The 15,336-nt window shown below is 38.8% G+C and overlaps 1 protein-coding gene and 1 pseudogene across 2 annotated transcripts; both read left to right on the top strand.

Moving 5' to 3' along the window:
- Nucleotides 1-10: 10 nt before the first annotated feature.
- On the top strand, nt 11-1,046 carry LOC127169913 (uncharacterized; annotated as a pseudogene).
- Nucleotides 1,047-2,682: 1,636 nt separating this feature from the next.
- Nucleotides 2,683-14,461, top strand: LOC127169155 (major histocompatibility complex class I-related gene protein). Of its 2 annotated transcripts, none has more exons than XM_051116323.1 (7): nt 2,683-2,790; nt 10,388-10,645; nt 11,110-11,388; nt 12,439-12,729; nt 12,931-13,050; nt 13,205-13,249; nt 13,350-14,461. In XM_051116323.1, exons 2-7 carry the CDS (start codon nt 10,402-10,404, stop codon nt 13,370-13,372), a joined length of 1,002 nt encoding a protein of 333 aa, XP_050972280.1. In that variant the 5' UTR covers nt 2,683-2,790; nt 10,388-10,401; the 3' UTR covers nt 13,373-14,461. The 2 variants fall into 2 exon arrangements, with proteins under 2 accessions (XP_050972280.1, XP_050972279.1); XM_051116322.1 differs by lacking the exon at nt 2,683-2,790 and adding an exon at nt 8,394-8,577.
- The last annotated feature ends 875 nt before the right edge of the window (nt 14,462-15,336 follow it).

Raw genomic sequence — 15,336 nt, 5'->3', positions numbered from 1 at the left:
ATCTACAGGTTCTCACTCCCTGATGGCTTTGGCAACATATATAGTTGGTCAAACACCATTTCCTGAGTTCAGTGTTGTGGTGATGCTGGATGATCTGCAATTATGACTGTATTATGACTCAACCACGTGGATACCTGTCTATCGCTCTTACAGTGACTCAAAATACTATGATGAAGAGCAAAGTGATGCTGGTGTTGTATTTCGTGATATGTATTATCACATGAAAGATCGAGCTTTTTATCTTAAGGAGCACCAAAATCACACAGATGGTGAGAGATATAGTCTACATATCAGTATTACCACACAAAACATTTAACAATGCATGTAGCTTTTATGTTTTTATTATTATTTTCTTTAAAATGAATAGTCTGCTGTTTATGTACACATAGCTTTTTGCTTCTATCAGATTCTTTTCAGTTCACTGCATCTTATATTGTACTATGTTATTTAAGGATAATAATCTGAACTTTTTTTCATTCATTTCAAGGTGTTCATGTTCATCACTTGTTGGATGTGAACTGTTGAGCAGTAATAAGCCAGGTCCACTTCATTACTGGGATGCTTTTGGTGGACAAAATATGGAGGAGTTTGTTTTTGACATAGGAAAACATGCTATCCAGATAAAAATGCCATGGATGATAACATGGGACCAACTAAAACGGGTTCATGAAAACCTCATGTATGAAAATGTTTATCATCCTATTTGCATTAAAACTTTGCAGAGGTACCTGAATATGGAAAAGAACAACGTGCTGAGAAAAGGTGAGAGATGCTGCTTAACTGACATCAGTATAATTTAGGAAAAGAAACATATTAAAAAATATGGACCAGAAAGCTGTGCTGACAGATGATGTGCCTCTAAATACTATTTGAAATGTATGATAAATTAATGAATGATACAATGAACCCAACATTTTTTTTAACAGTTACGCTTATTGTTTTTCCTCTGTATAGTTAAACCCAGAGTCAGACTCATCAGGAAGATGCTGCTAGACTCTTCAAATTCATCTGACAACAACAAAATTAATACTTCAGTCCATCTGTAGTTGTCAGTGTGCGGTCGTTCATGTGTTTGGGTGTTTGCTTGGGTGTTTGCATCATAACTGGACTCATCATATGGAGGAAGAGACAATCTGCTTCTAGAGGCACCAATGATCAATTTATCTGATATTCAACTAGACTCTTAAAGGAGCAGAAAAATACTTGCTTCTTTAATGAAAACAGAAAAATTAATTCTTAGTGTAGTTTAGTGATGTTCTAAACTTTATTATAGTATACGTGTGTAACTGCTTCATTCTCATTTAGGCTCAGTTTCCAGGAAATCAGAGAGTGATTATGTCCAGACTCCAAGTAAGTAAGCTTTTTGCTACTTTAGTAAGTGATGAAATAAAAAATGTTGTAAATATTGTTTTACTTTTCCAACACTTATTTCATCAGCTTAATAAATATTACTTTTATTACTTTTAAAATGTGAAGCAATGACTTTTTATCTTTTTTTCCGCTTCAGCGCAAGATGCAGCATGAAAAATTGAGCCTGTATGGACTCAAATATATGAAGTATTACACGTACAGTATTCAGCTCTTTTTGTATGTACACATACAGCTCTTTTTGGAGTCCCTAATGAGACACTGGAAAGTTGTGAAAAGGAGACCACTCATCAAACTTTATCCTCTTATGAAGAATGTACCACACTGTTCAAAAATAAGACTGACTGATCCACAGTGTGTTTTTTAAGAAATAATATATTATTATTATTATTATTATTATTGTTGTTGTTGTTGTTGTTGTTGATGTTGTTGTTGTTATTATTAACACTTTACACTGGCCGTGCATTTTGCAGACACTTTTATTCAAAGCAATTATAGTGCGATGAAGATATACTTTCTTTTATTTTTATTTTTTCGCCATTATGTGTGTTTTATAGGAAAACAAACTGATAAGCTTGGCCACTACTAGCATTATATTCTGATCAGTAGAGCTAAAGAAATAAATGTGTAATTGAGCCATTGCATAAATGTATTTCCATATTGTATTTCTGTTATGTGCCAGTGACATGGGAGTTTGTGCACTGTAAACACTTGACAACTTGTATTATATGACACACCTAAGTGCTCAATAAAAAAAAAAAAACTCTAAAGTTGGTCGTTTTCACTTAACACTTTACGCTTAAGACAAAGCACATCACCGAAAAGTTAATGATTTGCAGTTCACCGAGGTTGTGAAATGCTGGGAAAAGCTGTGAGATGTGTGTCTGTGTCTCATTTTACATGTAAATTGTTATTCACTCAGTTGTTGAATATTTTGTCACAACCTAATTCCATTGTGACCAATCCACCTACACTTGTAAAATAGATGTTTAGTTAATCCATTTGTGTTGGTAAGTGAATAATTTTTGTTTACATTAGCTAAAAATGGCCATGAAAAGTGCTAGTTCCCAGCATGCCTTGCAAAGAACTTTATGAGAAGGGTAAACTGTTAAAATTAATCAATATATTATGGTGTCTGGTGAAAGGGGAAGGTGAAAAAAAGCATGAGAATTGTTTCATGTTCTGCTATGTTGGAATTGAAATGACCTTTGTTACATAATGTTGAAGTTTTATGGTTTACCACTGTGGTAAAGAGTGTTTATACTAGGCACTTTACTGTGAAAATATCAGTCTAGTAAGCACAGTGACTGACATTCTCATACTTGCACTTCCTGCCAAGAACATAAGTTTAATATATAAAAAACATCATTTGCATTTTGCAGGCTAGTGTGTCCCACTGCTGGTGAACTTACAGCGATTCAAGTGAGTTTTTTTTTGACTGATCTCATTTACTATGCTTTGCTCAATTTAGTTAGACGCACTGTCAACAGTTTGATTAGTCTCAGCCTTATTTTGTATTTTTATTTATTATAAATTAATTTATTCTTTGTTAGTGTTAAGACTACATTACAAAGTAACTTGTAATACTATTTTATACCCCACAGACAAATTATGCTGTCTAGCACAAGATTGTTGATGTAGTATGTAGTATGGTTCATGCTTAAAAAAATAAATGTTGTGCCTTTGTCTTTATTTTACATAAACAATTTGATGCTAGACTTTTAATTGCTGAGTAAAAGTCAATATTTCATTCACTAGTATTACTGCAGCATCCAAATGAAAAGTGAAAGAAGGTCAGACAACAATTTTTGTTTACAGTTAATGAATAAAAACGTAGGCTTCATTTGATTACATAGTTAGATGCTGTCTATATGTAGATCTATCAGATGAAAACATCCATCATCTTGTCAGACCTAAAAGAAGAAATATGGGAATTGTCTTATATCTTTAAAGTACATTGTTTAAACTCCTCAAAACTATTTACATATGGAGAACAAGTCATTCTGAGGAAACATGCTTAGTTTCTTAAAATAAAATAAAATATTGTTCTTAAAAAAGTATTAATTATTTCACCACTAGAGGGCAAATTGTGAGTTGATGTAGGTCACCTGTTCAACATCATATGATATAAACCTTCCCTCAAGGTTGTATCCAACAGGTAAGGGTGGCGGGAACATATGGTTTTTACCATAGCTTCATATGATTTTATTGTAAATGTTGTTGATTCATTAAATCACCATGTCAAGAAATGGACATTGCTTTCTGGACATTGTTTATTCCAAGATATAAACTAAGAACACTTCCCTGGCTTATAGAAAAGCCACTGCATAAGAAACATGATGTCAGTTGACATCTTGGTTCCCTTTCGATACTACACTCGTACTGCGTCGCTAGACGCTATGGGGAAAAAGTCCTTTTTTCTCCTTGACTGAAGCTTTTTTAATAACGCAGTGAAACTGCATGGACATTGGATCGTGCAGTGAAACGAAACGAACCAATGACTCGGCAGCAGTGCTGCACGAGCCTATGGCGACGAAGCCCGCCGTAGCCCACCAGAAGGGGCGGGGCCATACGGCTATATAAGCGGCCACGTCGCCATAGCATCCTCAGATTTTTTTTTTTTTTTTTCTCTTTCAGCGACGACGGTCTTCGTTGACTTCTGAGACTCGAAGCTTCTCTCAGGAGAAAGAAACAGCGGAGTCAGGGAGCTATGCAACCGGGTCTGAGCGATCTCACGCCAGCGCTGAGCCTGCGTACTCGTTCTCTCCGAGGCACTGTTATCTGCCTGTGTGTCTTACACGTGAGGATCATCGCCCCTCGATATACTGAGCGGCTCTATCCCTTTAGGCTGGTCGGATCTGAGCAATGTTACTGACAGCTGTGTGTGTCGCTAAGGTAGACGGGCTTTCTCTACGAAAGCAGTCTGCCCCTGTTCGCTCGCGGAAGGCAGCCCCCGCTCTCCTGTTTCTTTCCTCCCAGTTTTCTTGGAGGATGTAACGGCGAGCTTGCGAGTTAAGCGGCCCCGCCTCCCCCTCTCTAGCATTTCTCTCTTTCCAGTTACCTCGAAGGAAGAAAAAGCAAACTCGCGATCAAACTTGAGTGATTTAACACTGGCAAAGCCCTGCGTGCGTCATTCTCCATGCTGCCTTGATCTGCCAGTGTGTTTTACACGTACGGATAGGCGCTTCTCGTTTATCGAGCGGCTTAACTCTTCTGAGCGGATCGGATCAGAACGCTGTCACCTTGATTCTATATCGCTGACAGCTTAATATTTGAATGCGTCTCTCGCCCACGAGCGCCATGCCCACGCCGAGGCTGCACTCGCTGAGACAAACACGCTTTCATTACGAATGTTTATGCCTGGCGCTGCTTCGCTTACGGCTCGTGTTCTCAATGAACACCGTCCCGCCCCTTTCCTCGTCCGCTACGGGTGAATCTGAGAGAAAGCGCGCAGCATTTTCCGTCTGCTGGTGTGTTTACACATAAAGATCATCAGTACTCCTCTTCTAATGAGCAGTCTGATCTTTTTAGACAGATTAAACGAGAATGCTGTCACTAATGATTATCACTGACATCTTCCAGTTTGACCCGTCTGGGCCACACCCACACTGAGGCAGCGTCCGCAGGGCTGACTGCTCTTACTATGAGAGCATTAAGTATAGCAAAGCATTTTTTGAGAGCACCCCATTCAGTTTCGGGTGCCTAAGGCATATGTTTGTTGTGAATACTGCGCCCGTTCATGTGCCCACACAACTATCCGCTGTGATAGCGGGCAAATAAAACTAAATGTTTTCAAAGGAGAGCAAGTTTCCTGTTCTGTTTATCATTAGTGTGGGGTCTCAGTATGGTGACAACCCACTAGAATTAATCCAACCCCTTGTCACATGGGCTGAGGCCTGGCAGGCCATCCCCAGAGTGTCAGACTGGGGTTTGGGGATAATAAAACAAGGCTGTACACTCAAATTCGCTCAGAGACACCCGTGTTCAGCGGCGTGGTCTCCACCTCAGTTAGGATGCACGTCTTGTGCACCAAGGTAATGAATCTGCTGGCTAGAGGAGTCATAGAAAATGTCTCCCCAGCTCAGAGCGAGTCAGGCTGCTATGGCTGCTACTTCCTCGTCCCCTAGAAGGATGGCGGTCTAAGGCCCATCCTCAATCTCAGACACCTGAATCGCACCCTCGTGAGATGGTCGTTCAGGATGATTACATTAAAGCAGATCCTCCTGTAAGTCTGCCTGGGGGACTTACTTTCACATCTAAATTGCCCCCCACCACAGACGATTCTTGAGATTCGCCTTCAAGGGAGCGGCATGCCAGTACACGGTCATTGTCTTTGTACTGTGCATAGTTCCTCACACTTTTACAAAGTGCATGGGTGTGGATACTTCCCCTTGAGACAGAAGGGAGTCCACATTCTGAATTACCTCAAAGACTAGCTCATCCTGGCCCAGGACTCTCACAGATCCTTCTCACAGATCATGTTGGCCCACAACTGCCCCAACCTCCTCCTCTACGCATTTTCCCCGACGTTCTTTATCCCTCAAGTTATCAGGTGAGTCGGGGAACAGAAGCACAAGCTTCTTCTGTTAGGCCCTCTCTGGAGAAACCAACATCAGTTTTCGGAGCTGTGCCAGCTGCTTGTAGCAGCCCCCCCTGGCCTATTCCCCTGAGACAGGACCCCCTCTCTGAATGGGACAATATTGCACCCCCAGCCCAAGCTGTGGGCTCTGCACCTTTGGTCTCTGGACAGCAGTCTGTGAACCTCTCAGAGAGTGTTCTGAACACTATCTCTCAGGCTAGAGCTCCATCTACAAGATGCCTCTACGCTCTTAATTGGTTTGTCTTTTCCGCCTGGTGTTCAACCTGCGGCGAAGACCCAGCCTCCTGTGACATATCGGCTTAAGGTCTACATAGCTGCTATAATGGCTTCCAATGCCCCAATAGCACGCCAGTCAGTAGGCAGAAACAACTTGGTTGTTCAATTCTTGAAGGGATCCAGGAGGTTGAACCCTCCTTGTCCCCTCACTATCCCCACTTGGGACTTCTCTATGATCTTGAGGGCGCTGAAGGGCCCTCCTTTTTGAACCATTACGGGGTTCAGACCTTCGACCCCTAATGTTTTAAGCTGCTCTGCTGCTGGCCTTAGCGTCAGTCAAGCATATGGGAGATTCACAGGCACTCTCTGTAAACCCCTCCTGTCTTGAGTTCAGACCAGGCGACTCTAAGTCATCTTGAAATCGAGACATGGATATGTACCTAAAGTGCCCTCTACTCACTTTCGGACACGAGTAATTATGCTCTCTGTGTTCCCTCCCTCAGAGGAGAACCAGGAGTTCAATGTACTTTGCCTGGTCAGGGCATTGAGGATTTACATTGAGCAATCCGCCCCCTTTAGGCAGTTGGAATAGCTCTTTGTTTGCTTCGGTGGCCGCAATAAAGGACAGCCGGTCGCGAAGCAGGGACCTTCTAGGTGGATTTTCAACGCTATCACGTTAGCTTACTCCACATTGGGGCTGCAATGTCCCATCGGGGTACGCGCCCACTCCACCCTAGTGGTCTAGTGGTGTCCATTGCAGAAATTTGTGTGGCAGCCAACTGGGCCTCGCCGTCCACTTTCACTAGGTTCTACAACCTGGACGTCCCCGCCCTACAGGCGAAGGTCAATTCTGTATAATGGAGCTAGTTCTGTGCATGACTGAGTTAGCATGCCGGACTGAGCCGCCCGCACGCTCCCAGGTTACCGAGGCTGTGCGGGCCCCATGGGAGCGAATTCAGGCTACATCTGCAGCCTATATTAATTTTTGCTGTATTCTAGGCCCCCAAAGGGTGCTTGGGCAAAAGTTTATTAGTCGTTCCTCTACCATGACATGGCGTGTATGGAACAGTTCCCATAGCGTCTAGCGACGCAGTACGAGTGTAGTATCGAAAGGGAACGTACTCGGTTACTGTCGTAACCTCAGTTCCCTGAGATACGGGAACGAGTACTGCGTTACTAGCCGTGCCATGTCGCTGCGCAACTTAGTCGTCGCTTCAGTCAAAGTAACTTGAGGATCCTATGGTGACGTGGCCGCTTATATAGCCGTATGGCCCCGCCCCTTCTGGCGGGCTACAGTGGGCTTCGTCGCCATAGGCTCATGCAGCACTGCTGCCGAGTCATTGGTTCGTTTCATTTCACTGCACGATCCAGTGTCCGTGCAGTTTCACTGCGTTATTAAAAAAAGCTTCAGTCAAGGAGAAAAAAAGGACTTTTTCCCATAGCATCTAGCGACGCAGTACTCGTTCCCGTATTTCAGGGAACTGAGGTTACGACAGTCCCGAGTACGTTTTTAAGCATTTTTTGAATAGTGGCCTCTGCTCCCTGGTTGTAAACTACTACACTATTGTAAACTGATGCAGTCTGTTAACTCTATTATTAGAGTTCTCCTGAAATAGTGTAGAAAGATTCAGAAAGGAGACGCTTAACACCGTATCATAAAGAATGAACCCATCAATATGACACATTCAGCTAGAGACCAAGACTTCATATTCTTTTGTAATCATTTTTACAAAACCTGAGCAAAAGCTGTAAATAAACTAATGTCTTTCTCGCACTTTTTTGTTTTTGCTGTTTTTACATTTTTGCCTTTCCACATTGTATAACGTACAGTTTTGAGATGTATTAGTTTTGTGTAGTAGTGACAGTGATGTGCTGAGCCTTCAGATCCATACAACCTGGGACGTTCACACCTGATCTATTCACAATTCATATTACAGTGTCTGAATTTCTATACTGTACGTGCAGTTTTGGCCCTGTGGAGAATTCTCCTAAAACACCCTTTTTCATATTTTCATTATTGTTTGTTTATGCTACTTTATGCTATTTTTTAAAAGCAAAAGCAATACCAGACAATGTACAATGCAAAAGATTTTTGTTCTGAAAGTAATATGCTTTTCAGGGTGCCTGGAAACTGTAGTGGCACACAGTCAGTCCTGATCAGGAAACAATAAATGGGTCTTTCTCAACTTTTTTTTTTTTTTTTTTTTTTTTAAACCGGTAAAGCACGTCAGACTTCAAACCAAATGCTTATCTGGCTTGCAGCAGGAAGCTGAAACCTAAAATAGGTTTACAGAAAGAGAAAAACAACTGTATTATGAAGTCTCTGATTTATTTTGTAGAGAGAATGATCTTTTTTGTGTGCCTATGGTCATGCATGACAGTTGCCAAAGCAGGTATGTAATTTTATGTCATTTTTAACTTTAACGGTATTTCAAAAGTATATAGTAATTGTCAAAACAGTGAAAGAAGCAAAGATTACAAGTGCTTAGAATGATACTTGATGGCAAGTATCACCGTATTCTCTTGCAAAATTATGAAATTTTTAATTTCTTATTTTTTTTGCATTTAATGAATTCTCATTAAGTGAATGAGTTCTCATTAAGAGAGATGAGACATGATTACAGTAAAAAGTAAAAAAAAAAATCTCAGAAACAGAAACTAGTTCAAATTTTGACATCATGTCTGAAAGACAAAGAAAGAAAGAAAGAAAGAAAGAAAGAAAGAAAGAGAAAGAAAATAACTATTTGAACTTGGCTTAAATCACTGTATGCCTGTGACAGTGAGTGTAGGTACTGTCCATAGACTCAGGTTTAAATAGGCGAAGTAAAGTTTTAGCTCATATTTAGGCAAAGGTTTAGAAATCTTTTGAATGTTTATTTAAGGACTGTTATTCTTTGTACCACCATGCCATTTAAGAAATCATACGTTGAATCACATACACTGAACTCATTTACTTGTCTTTTTGTGCACAAACAATTTCAAAACTTTATGTATAGACCAGACAGCCTTATAAAATTAATGTCTTTGCTCTGTATTGGTTCCCCAGAAGAGTCTACCATATTTCTAAAAGTATGCCAAATTTTTTCATGTCAGCTTAAAGGGGTCATTGGATGCCCATTTTCCACAAGCTGATATGATTTTATGGTCTTAATGAGAAGTCTATAATCTACTTTGGTTAAAATGTCTCAGTGGTAGTGTAAAAAACACCCTTTTTACCTTGTCAAAATCATCCCTGTTTAAAATGAGCCATTCTATTGCATGTTTCTTTAAATGCTAATGAGCTCTGCTTACCCGTCCCTCTTTTCTGTGGTGTGAAGAGCCGGTGCGTTTACTTTAGCTGTGAAACGTGCTAACTAGCACATTACTAAGAAAGGCGTTTTGCAAAGATCAATAAAACCCCTTACACTCACTTCTGCTGAAAGTGAAGCTGTATCACGAATGATTCGCGCAAACATAGACGCATTTATGCAGATCACCTTGCGCATTTCCGTCTAAAACGAAAGTAACATTAATCCTCTGCGTCTTCAGAGGCCCTGATGTCGGGAGTAACACAATGACTGCTATGATCGTTATTACATCCAAAAACAGAATACCTCAATCGCTCAATATAAGACATTCTTGTCTTCCCTTCACCGGAGTCGAAACAATGGTGGCCGGAGTCGAACTGTCGATCAGAGCAGGTCGAAGGTAAGACGGTGATGTCCATTAACTATCGTGGGAGTGGCCTTTGTTGGTGCGACGTCACACCAACAAGAAGTTGAGAATGGCTTCATTTGAAAAAGGGGATATTTCTTATAAAGATTACATAAATACCACTGGGTGGATTTTTATTATAATTAATAAAGTGGTTGTGTACACACATTGCCAACACACATTTATGTTCAAACAACATGTAAATGTGAGTTTTGCATCCGATGACCCCTTTAAGGTGGTAGCAAGTATTATGTGGTTAAATCTCAAGTTGTGTGGTGGGGTTTAGACTGTAAAAAAAAAAAAAAAAAAAATATATATATATATATATATATATAAAAAAAAATAATAATAATAAGCACACAATAAGCGCACTGTACCAAACAATTAGTTTAAATGTAAGTACATAGTAGTTAAGGCCACCTAATATAAAGTGGGGCCGATGATTTCACAAAAACTGTCTAATTTGGCCAAGACTGACATAATACCAATTCTGTCTTTGTTAATCCACAGGTTCTCACTCACTGATGGTTTTTGCAACATATATAGTTGGACAAGCACCATTTCCTGAGTTCAGTATTGTGCTGATGTTGGATGATGTGCAAATAGGTTATTATGAGTCAACCACATGGAGTGTTTTCAATCGCAGTCTGAGTGACTCAAAGTACCATGATGAAGAAAAAAGTGATGCTGCTCTTATATTTCGTGCCATGTATAGAAGCATGAAAAGTCGAGCACTGCATCTTAGAGAGCACTTCAATCTCACGGATGGTGAGTGGTGGACAAATCGGTACAATTGCAACTCTTTTTATTGGTTTTACACAAATCACAAACATTTATGTGACATTTGTCCAAACACAACAAGCAAAACTCTCCTTTCTCTATCATTTATCATATTATCAAATGACCATGGCCCACAAGAATATATTCTGCATAGATGATCCTATGTATAAAATTCTCTTCTAGATGCAAATGAAAAGTGTGATCAATAATTAAGTTACTGGTGTTCTCATATTGGTGTTCTCATCTCGTTTGAAATTCAGTTGAGAATACACCTGTAGTTTTGATGTTAGTGTTTACTTTAACATACTAGAAAAGTGGTTTCTTTTAAAGTTGAACTGTTTAGATGGTTGTGTTAAAGCAATTGCATTACTTTAGAGAAATGTGTCAAATCAATTGAGAAAAACTGCAATAACAATTGACTTCATAATAAACTTCATTCCTTTCTTTTTAAGGTGTACATGTTCATCAGAGACTTGCTGGATGTGCATTGTTGAATGATGATAAACCAGGTGTGGTCCAGACAATGGATGGTTTTGATGGACAAAATATGGAGGAGTTCACATTTGACATGGAAAAAAACGATATCCAGATGAAAATGCCATGGATGATAACATGGAACGAAATGCAGTGGCTTAGTGTGAAACTTCTGTATGGAAAGATATGTCACCCTATTTGCATTAAAACTTTGCAGAGGTACCTGAGCATGAAAAAGAACAATGTCATGAGAAAAGGTGAGAGAATTAACCTGTTTAACTAATATGACCAAGACAGCTGTATAGGGGAATTACAGTTAGAGAGACCAATATGTTCAATGAAGACCAGGAGTCAAATGTTAAGTTTAATCAGTTGACAGAGTTTATTGAAAAAGTTATCCACACTTCCAATGGCCGTAGAAAATGAGTTCGATTTTTAAAATGTTCTTCAAAATGGTTCTTTAAAGAACTGTTCACTGAAAGGTTCTTTAGGGAAACAAAAATGGTTCTTCTATAGCAGTGGTTCTCAGTCCTGGTCCTGGGGGTCCCCTGCTCTGCACATTTTGCATGTCTCCCTTATTTAACATACCTGATTGAGATCATCAGCTCGTTAGTTCAGTTCATGGATCTCTCTCCTAATGAGCTGATGATCACAATCAGGTGTGTTAAATAAGGGAGACATGCAAAATGTGCAGAGCAGGGGCCCCCCAGGACCAGGATTGAGAACCACTGTTCTATAGACAACACTGCAAAAACACCCTTTGCAACTTTTATTTTTATTTTTCTACACTGTTCACTGTAGTTTAACATACACAAAGCAACAAATGGTGCTATAACCATAAAAAGAATCATAAATGTTTGGATACATGTGGTGTGTTGTTTTTTACATGTCTCATATGGTTATCATGAGAACCACATAATAAATTGAATTAAGTTCAAACTGATAACTCTTTTTCTATAAAATATATTAAGATGAATTATTACAAAACAAATATATATTATTCTCTGGAAGCCAGGCTAAATGAGTAAACAATGTGGTTGCACTCCTGACATGGGTTAGACCCTCAGTCACCTCTCAGATACCAAATACAGACATTGCTTGTAACATAAATACTAGAATAGATACACTAGTTTTAAGAAAACTATTACATATTTATTTTTTAATAGAAGCAAAGGGAATGGAAATCAACTCTTCACTGCAATACTGACAGAAAATACATATGTTTTTGACTGATTTAATGACTGATGCAATGAAACCAGCAGTTTACCAACAGTAACACTGTGTTTTACAATCATCCTCTTCTGTAGTGAAACCCAGAGTCAGACTCATGAGGAAGACGCTTCCAGACACTCAAGGGCTTCAGATCAGCTGTCTGGCCACTGGTTTTTACCCTCGTCACATTAACCTGACCCTGTTCAGAGATGGTCAGGCTGTAGGTGATGATCAGATCACAGGAGGAGAGATTCTGCCCAACGGAGATGGAACTTACCAGATGAGGAGGAGTTTGGTGATCAGTGAAGAAGAGCTACGTGAGGAACATAAATACAACTGCACAATGAAACACCTCAATCTGGACAACAAACTGGACATTACATTTGGTAAAAAAAAAAAAAAAAAAAAAAAAAAAAAAAAAAGATCAAACACACAAAATATCATTTTTGATATCAACAAGAGAATAGATTTAATAACATAAAAATACCAACTTTTTATTTTGAGCAAATCATTTGCCAAAATTTCAGTATTTGTGTTTAGGTAACTTCTTATTTTCCAAATTTGTTTTTAAATCACCACAATTTCAGATGCAGATAAATATGATCCAGGATTATCCAGTCTGTCTGTAGTTTTCAGTGTGCTGGTGTTCATGTGTCTGGCTGTTTCCCTCATAACTGCACTCATATGGAGGAAGAGATGTGCTGCTGGTAAATGTTCTGTGTAGAGTCCAGTTTATTATCCCCAAATAGAAAAATATACCAATCATCAGTTCCTTTAGAGACTCTTTCAAAGTTCACTGTATGCAGTTTTATGTTTCTGTAACTCTCTATTTATCTATGTTTAACTGTCATTCTTGTTCAGGACGAGGATCTGAGACATCACAGAGTAAATACTCCCCTACTCCATGTGAGTATACTATGTTTTATTATTAGCAATATTTTCATTTTAAAGGTTAATTTTGGAAACTTTCTAGAAATTAAACCAAAGTAATTTTTATTGATTTCAGCTTCCACGCACGATGAAAATTAGGTGTATGTAAGGCATCAAATTAAAAAGTCAAGGAAAATACAAACAAAACTTAAGATTTGCAAAAGGAATGTAACACAGGTAACAAATGTACAACCTACAGTTTGCAAAATAACAATGAGCCTGTGTGTGACCTGAAAACATTCTATTGTCTAAGAACACTATTATTTTACTAATGTCTTCTTTTTTGACAGTCAAAAGGAGATTTGTGTTTTATGATTTTTCTATTCCAACATGTTCTCAATCCCAATGCATTTGATATTTCCACTGTAAGACTTGAAGAACCTCAGACACTTTGATCTCATTATTTGGACAATGCAAACACAGTGTATTAAAATACAGGCATCTGTTTCCACATCTCACTGAGAGAGAATACAGGAAAACCTCTTTCTTATCTATGCATTTATTCCTTTTCCCCCACTTCCTTCTCCTCACCCATCCTTCCCTACTCAGCTCACTCAGAATGGTCAATAGTAATATAATGTTCTACATGAATGCATGTGATATTTACAGTCATGTCTGTTATCATTTGAAATGTCTCAGTGTGACTGGTACAATGGTTTTAGTCTAACAAGGAGTAAACTAAAAGGTAAAAAGATCCTAAGAGTTTAGAGATATTTTGCTCACTGTAGAGGGTGTGACCTTTTTCCAGTGTCTTTCATGCAAATTACCATCTGTAATTGTCCTAAACCATTACAGTTTGGCTAAGGATCTTTGCTCCCTGGTTGTGAAGTACTGCACTGTTGTAAACTACTACAGACTGTTAACTTTATTATTAGGGTTCCTCTTGTCATAGCGTAAAAAAAAAAAATTCAGAAAGGAGACACTTATCAACACTCCGTTTTATAAACCTGAGCAATAGATGTGAAAAAGCTAATGTCTTTTTCCTACCTTTTTTCTGCTATTTGTACATTTTTACCTTTCCACATTGTATAACATGCAGTTTTCATATGCATAAATTCTGTAGTCATTTTCAGTCATATTGTATTTCTTATCATGTATTATCATGTATCATGTATGTTTTATTTAATTCTATTGCTGGAAGACAGCTGACAGATCAGCTGTCTGGCCACTGTTTTTTACCCTCGTCACATTAACCTGACCCTGTTCAGAGATGGTCAGCCTGTAGATGATGATCAGATCACAGGAGGAGATCACACTTTTTCTTATATTGTTGTTAATATGTAAAGTCTGCCAGTTTAATCACTTTATTGCCTCCATTAATAAAACAATACAATCACATATACTGGGTAAAACCGACCTTGAAAATAGAACTCTGGTTGGTTCAGTTCTAAAATGGTTCTCAGTTTCCCCCAGAAGCATATAGCCTCTATTATCCTTAATCCTCTGGGGTCGAAAAACGTGTTGGCGCGGTTTGTGGCAGTTTTTCTGATAACGCATAAAAGAACTTCAATTACTCCGTCATGTTTTATCGTACAGATAAGAGCTATACATCAGTCGAATCTGTAAAGGGTCTACTTTTATTTGTATACACTCATAATAACAACAACACTCTGTGGTTTTGTGAAATAAAGAGATATATCTATAGAAAGGTTGACATGTCTACTTTTAAATGAAGTAAGTCTTATTGAAAACAAATATCCTGTGTTAAAGTAATCTGTATGAAACCAACACAATGTCCAGTATTTCTCATCAGACCTAATTATTTTTCATTTGATCACGCCCACAAGCTACTTTCACTTTTGATATTATAATCATGCACGTGAGGTGCACACGGCGGACCACCCACATCAACGCAAACAAAGCAGCGAGACTTGTCTTCATTGTTCATCTCGGATACTTTCATCTTGTTTCTGGAAGAAGACGCACTGTGAGGAGTAAGATGTATATTTCACTCAGAGGAAGAACACAATGCGACTCACTGCGAAATCCACCGAAGGAATAAGTCTTTCTTTTATTAGCCTACTTACGTTAGTTGTTGTGTTACTTTGACAACTTATACACAT

Source organism: Labeo rohita, chromosome 8, assembly GCF_022985175.1.
Source record: "Labeo rohita strain BAU-BD-2019 chromosome 8, IGBB_LRoh.1.0, whole genome shotgun sequence".
NCBI lineage: Eukaryota > Metazoa > Chordata > Actinopteri > Cypriniformes > Cyprinidae > Labeo > Labeo rohita.
This window is presented reverse-complemented; position numbering and strand designations above follow the sequence as displayed.

What these genes read in the sequence shown, in the direction of transcription:
- LOC127169155 (XM_051116322.1), top strand. Translation starts at nt 8,499, where the DNA reads ATGAAGTCTCTGATTTATTTTGTAGAGAGAATGATCTTTTTTGTGTGC. An exon ending in GAGGAAGAGATGTGCTGCTG is followed by an intron (nt 13,051 to 13,204) that starts GTAAATGTTCTG and finishes ATTCTTGTTCAG; the next exon opens with GACGAGGATCTGAGACATCA. An exon ending in TAAATACTCCCCTACTCCAT is followed by an intron (nt 13,250 to 13,349) that starts GTGAGTATACTA and finishes TATTGATTTCAG; the next exon opens with CTTCCACGCACGATGAAAAT.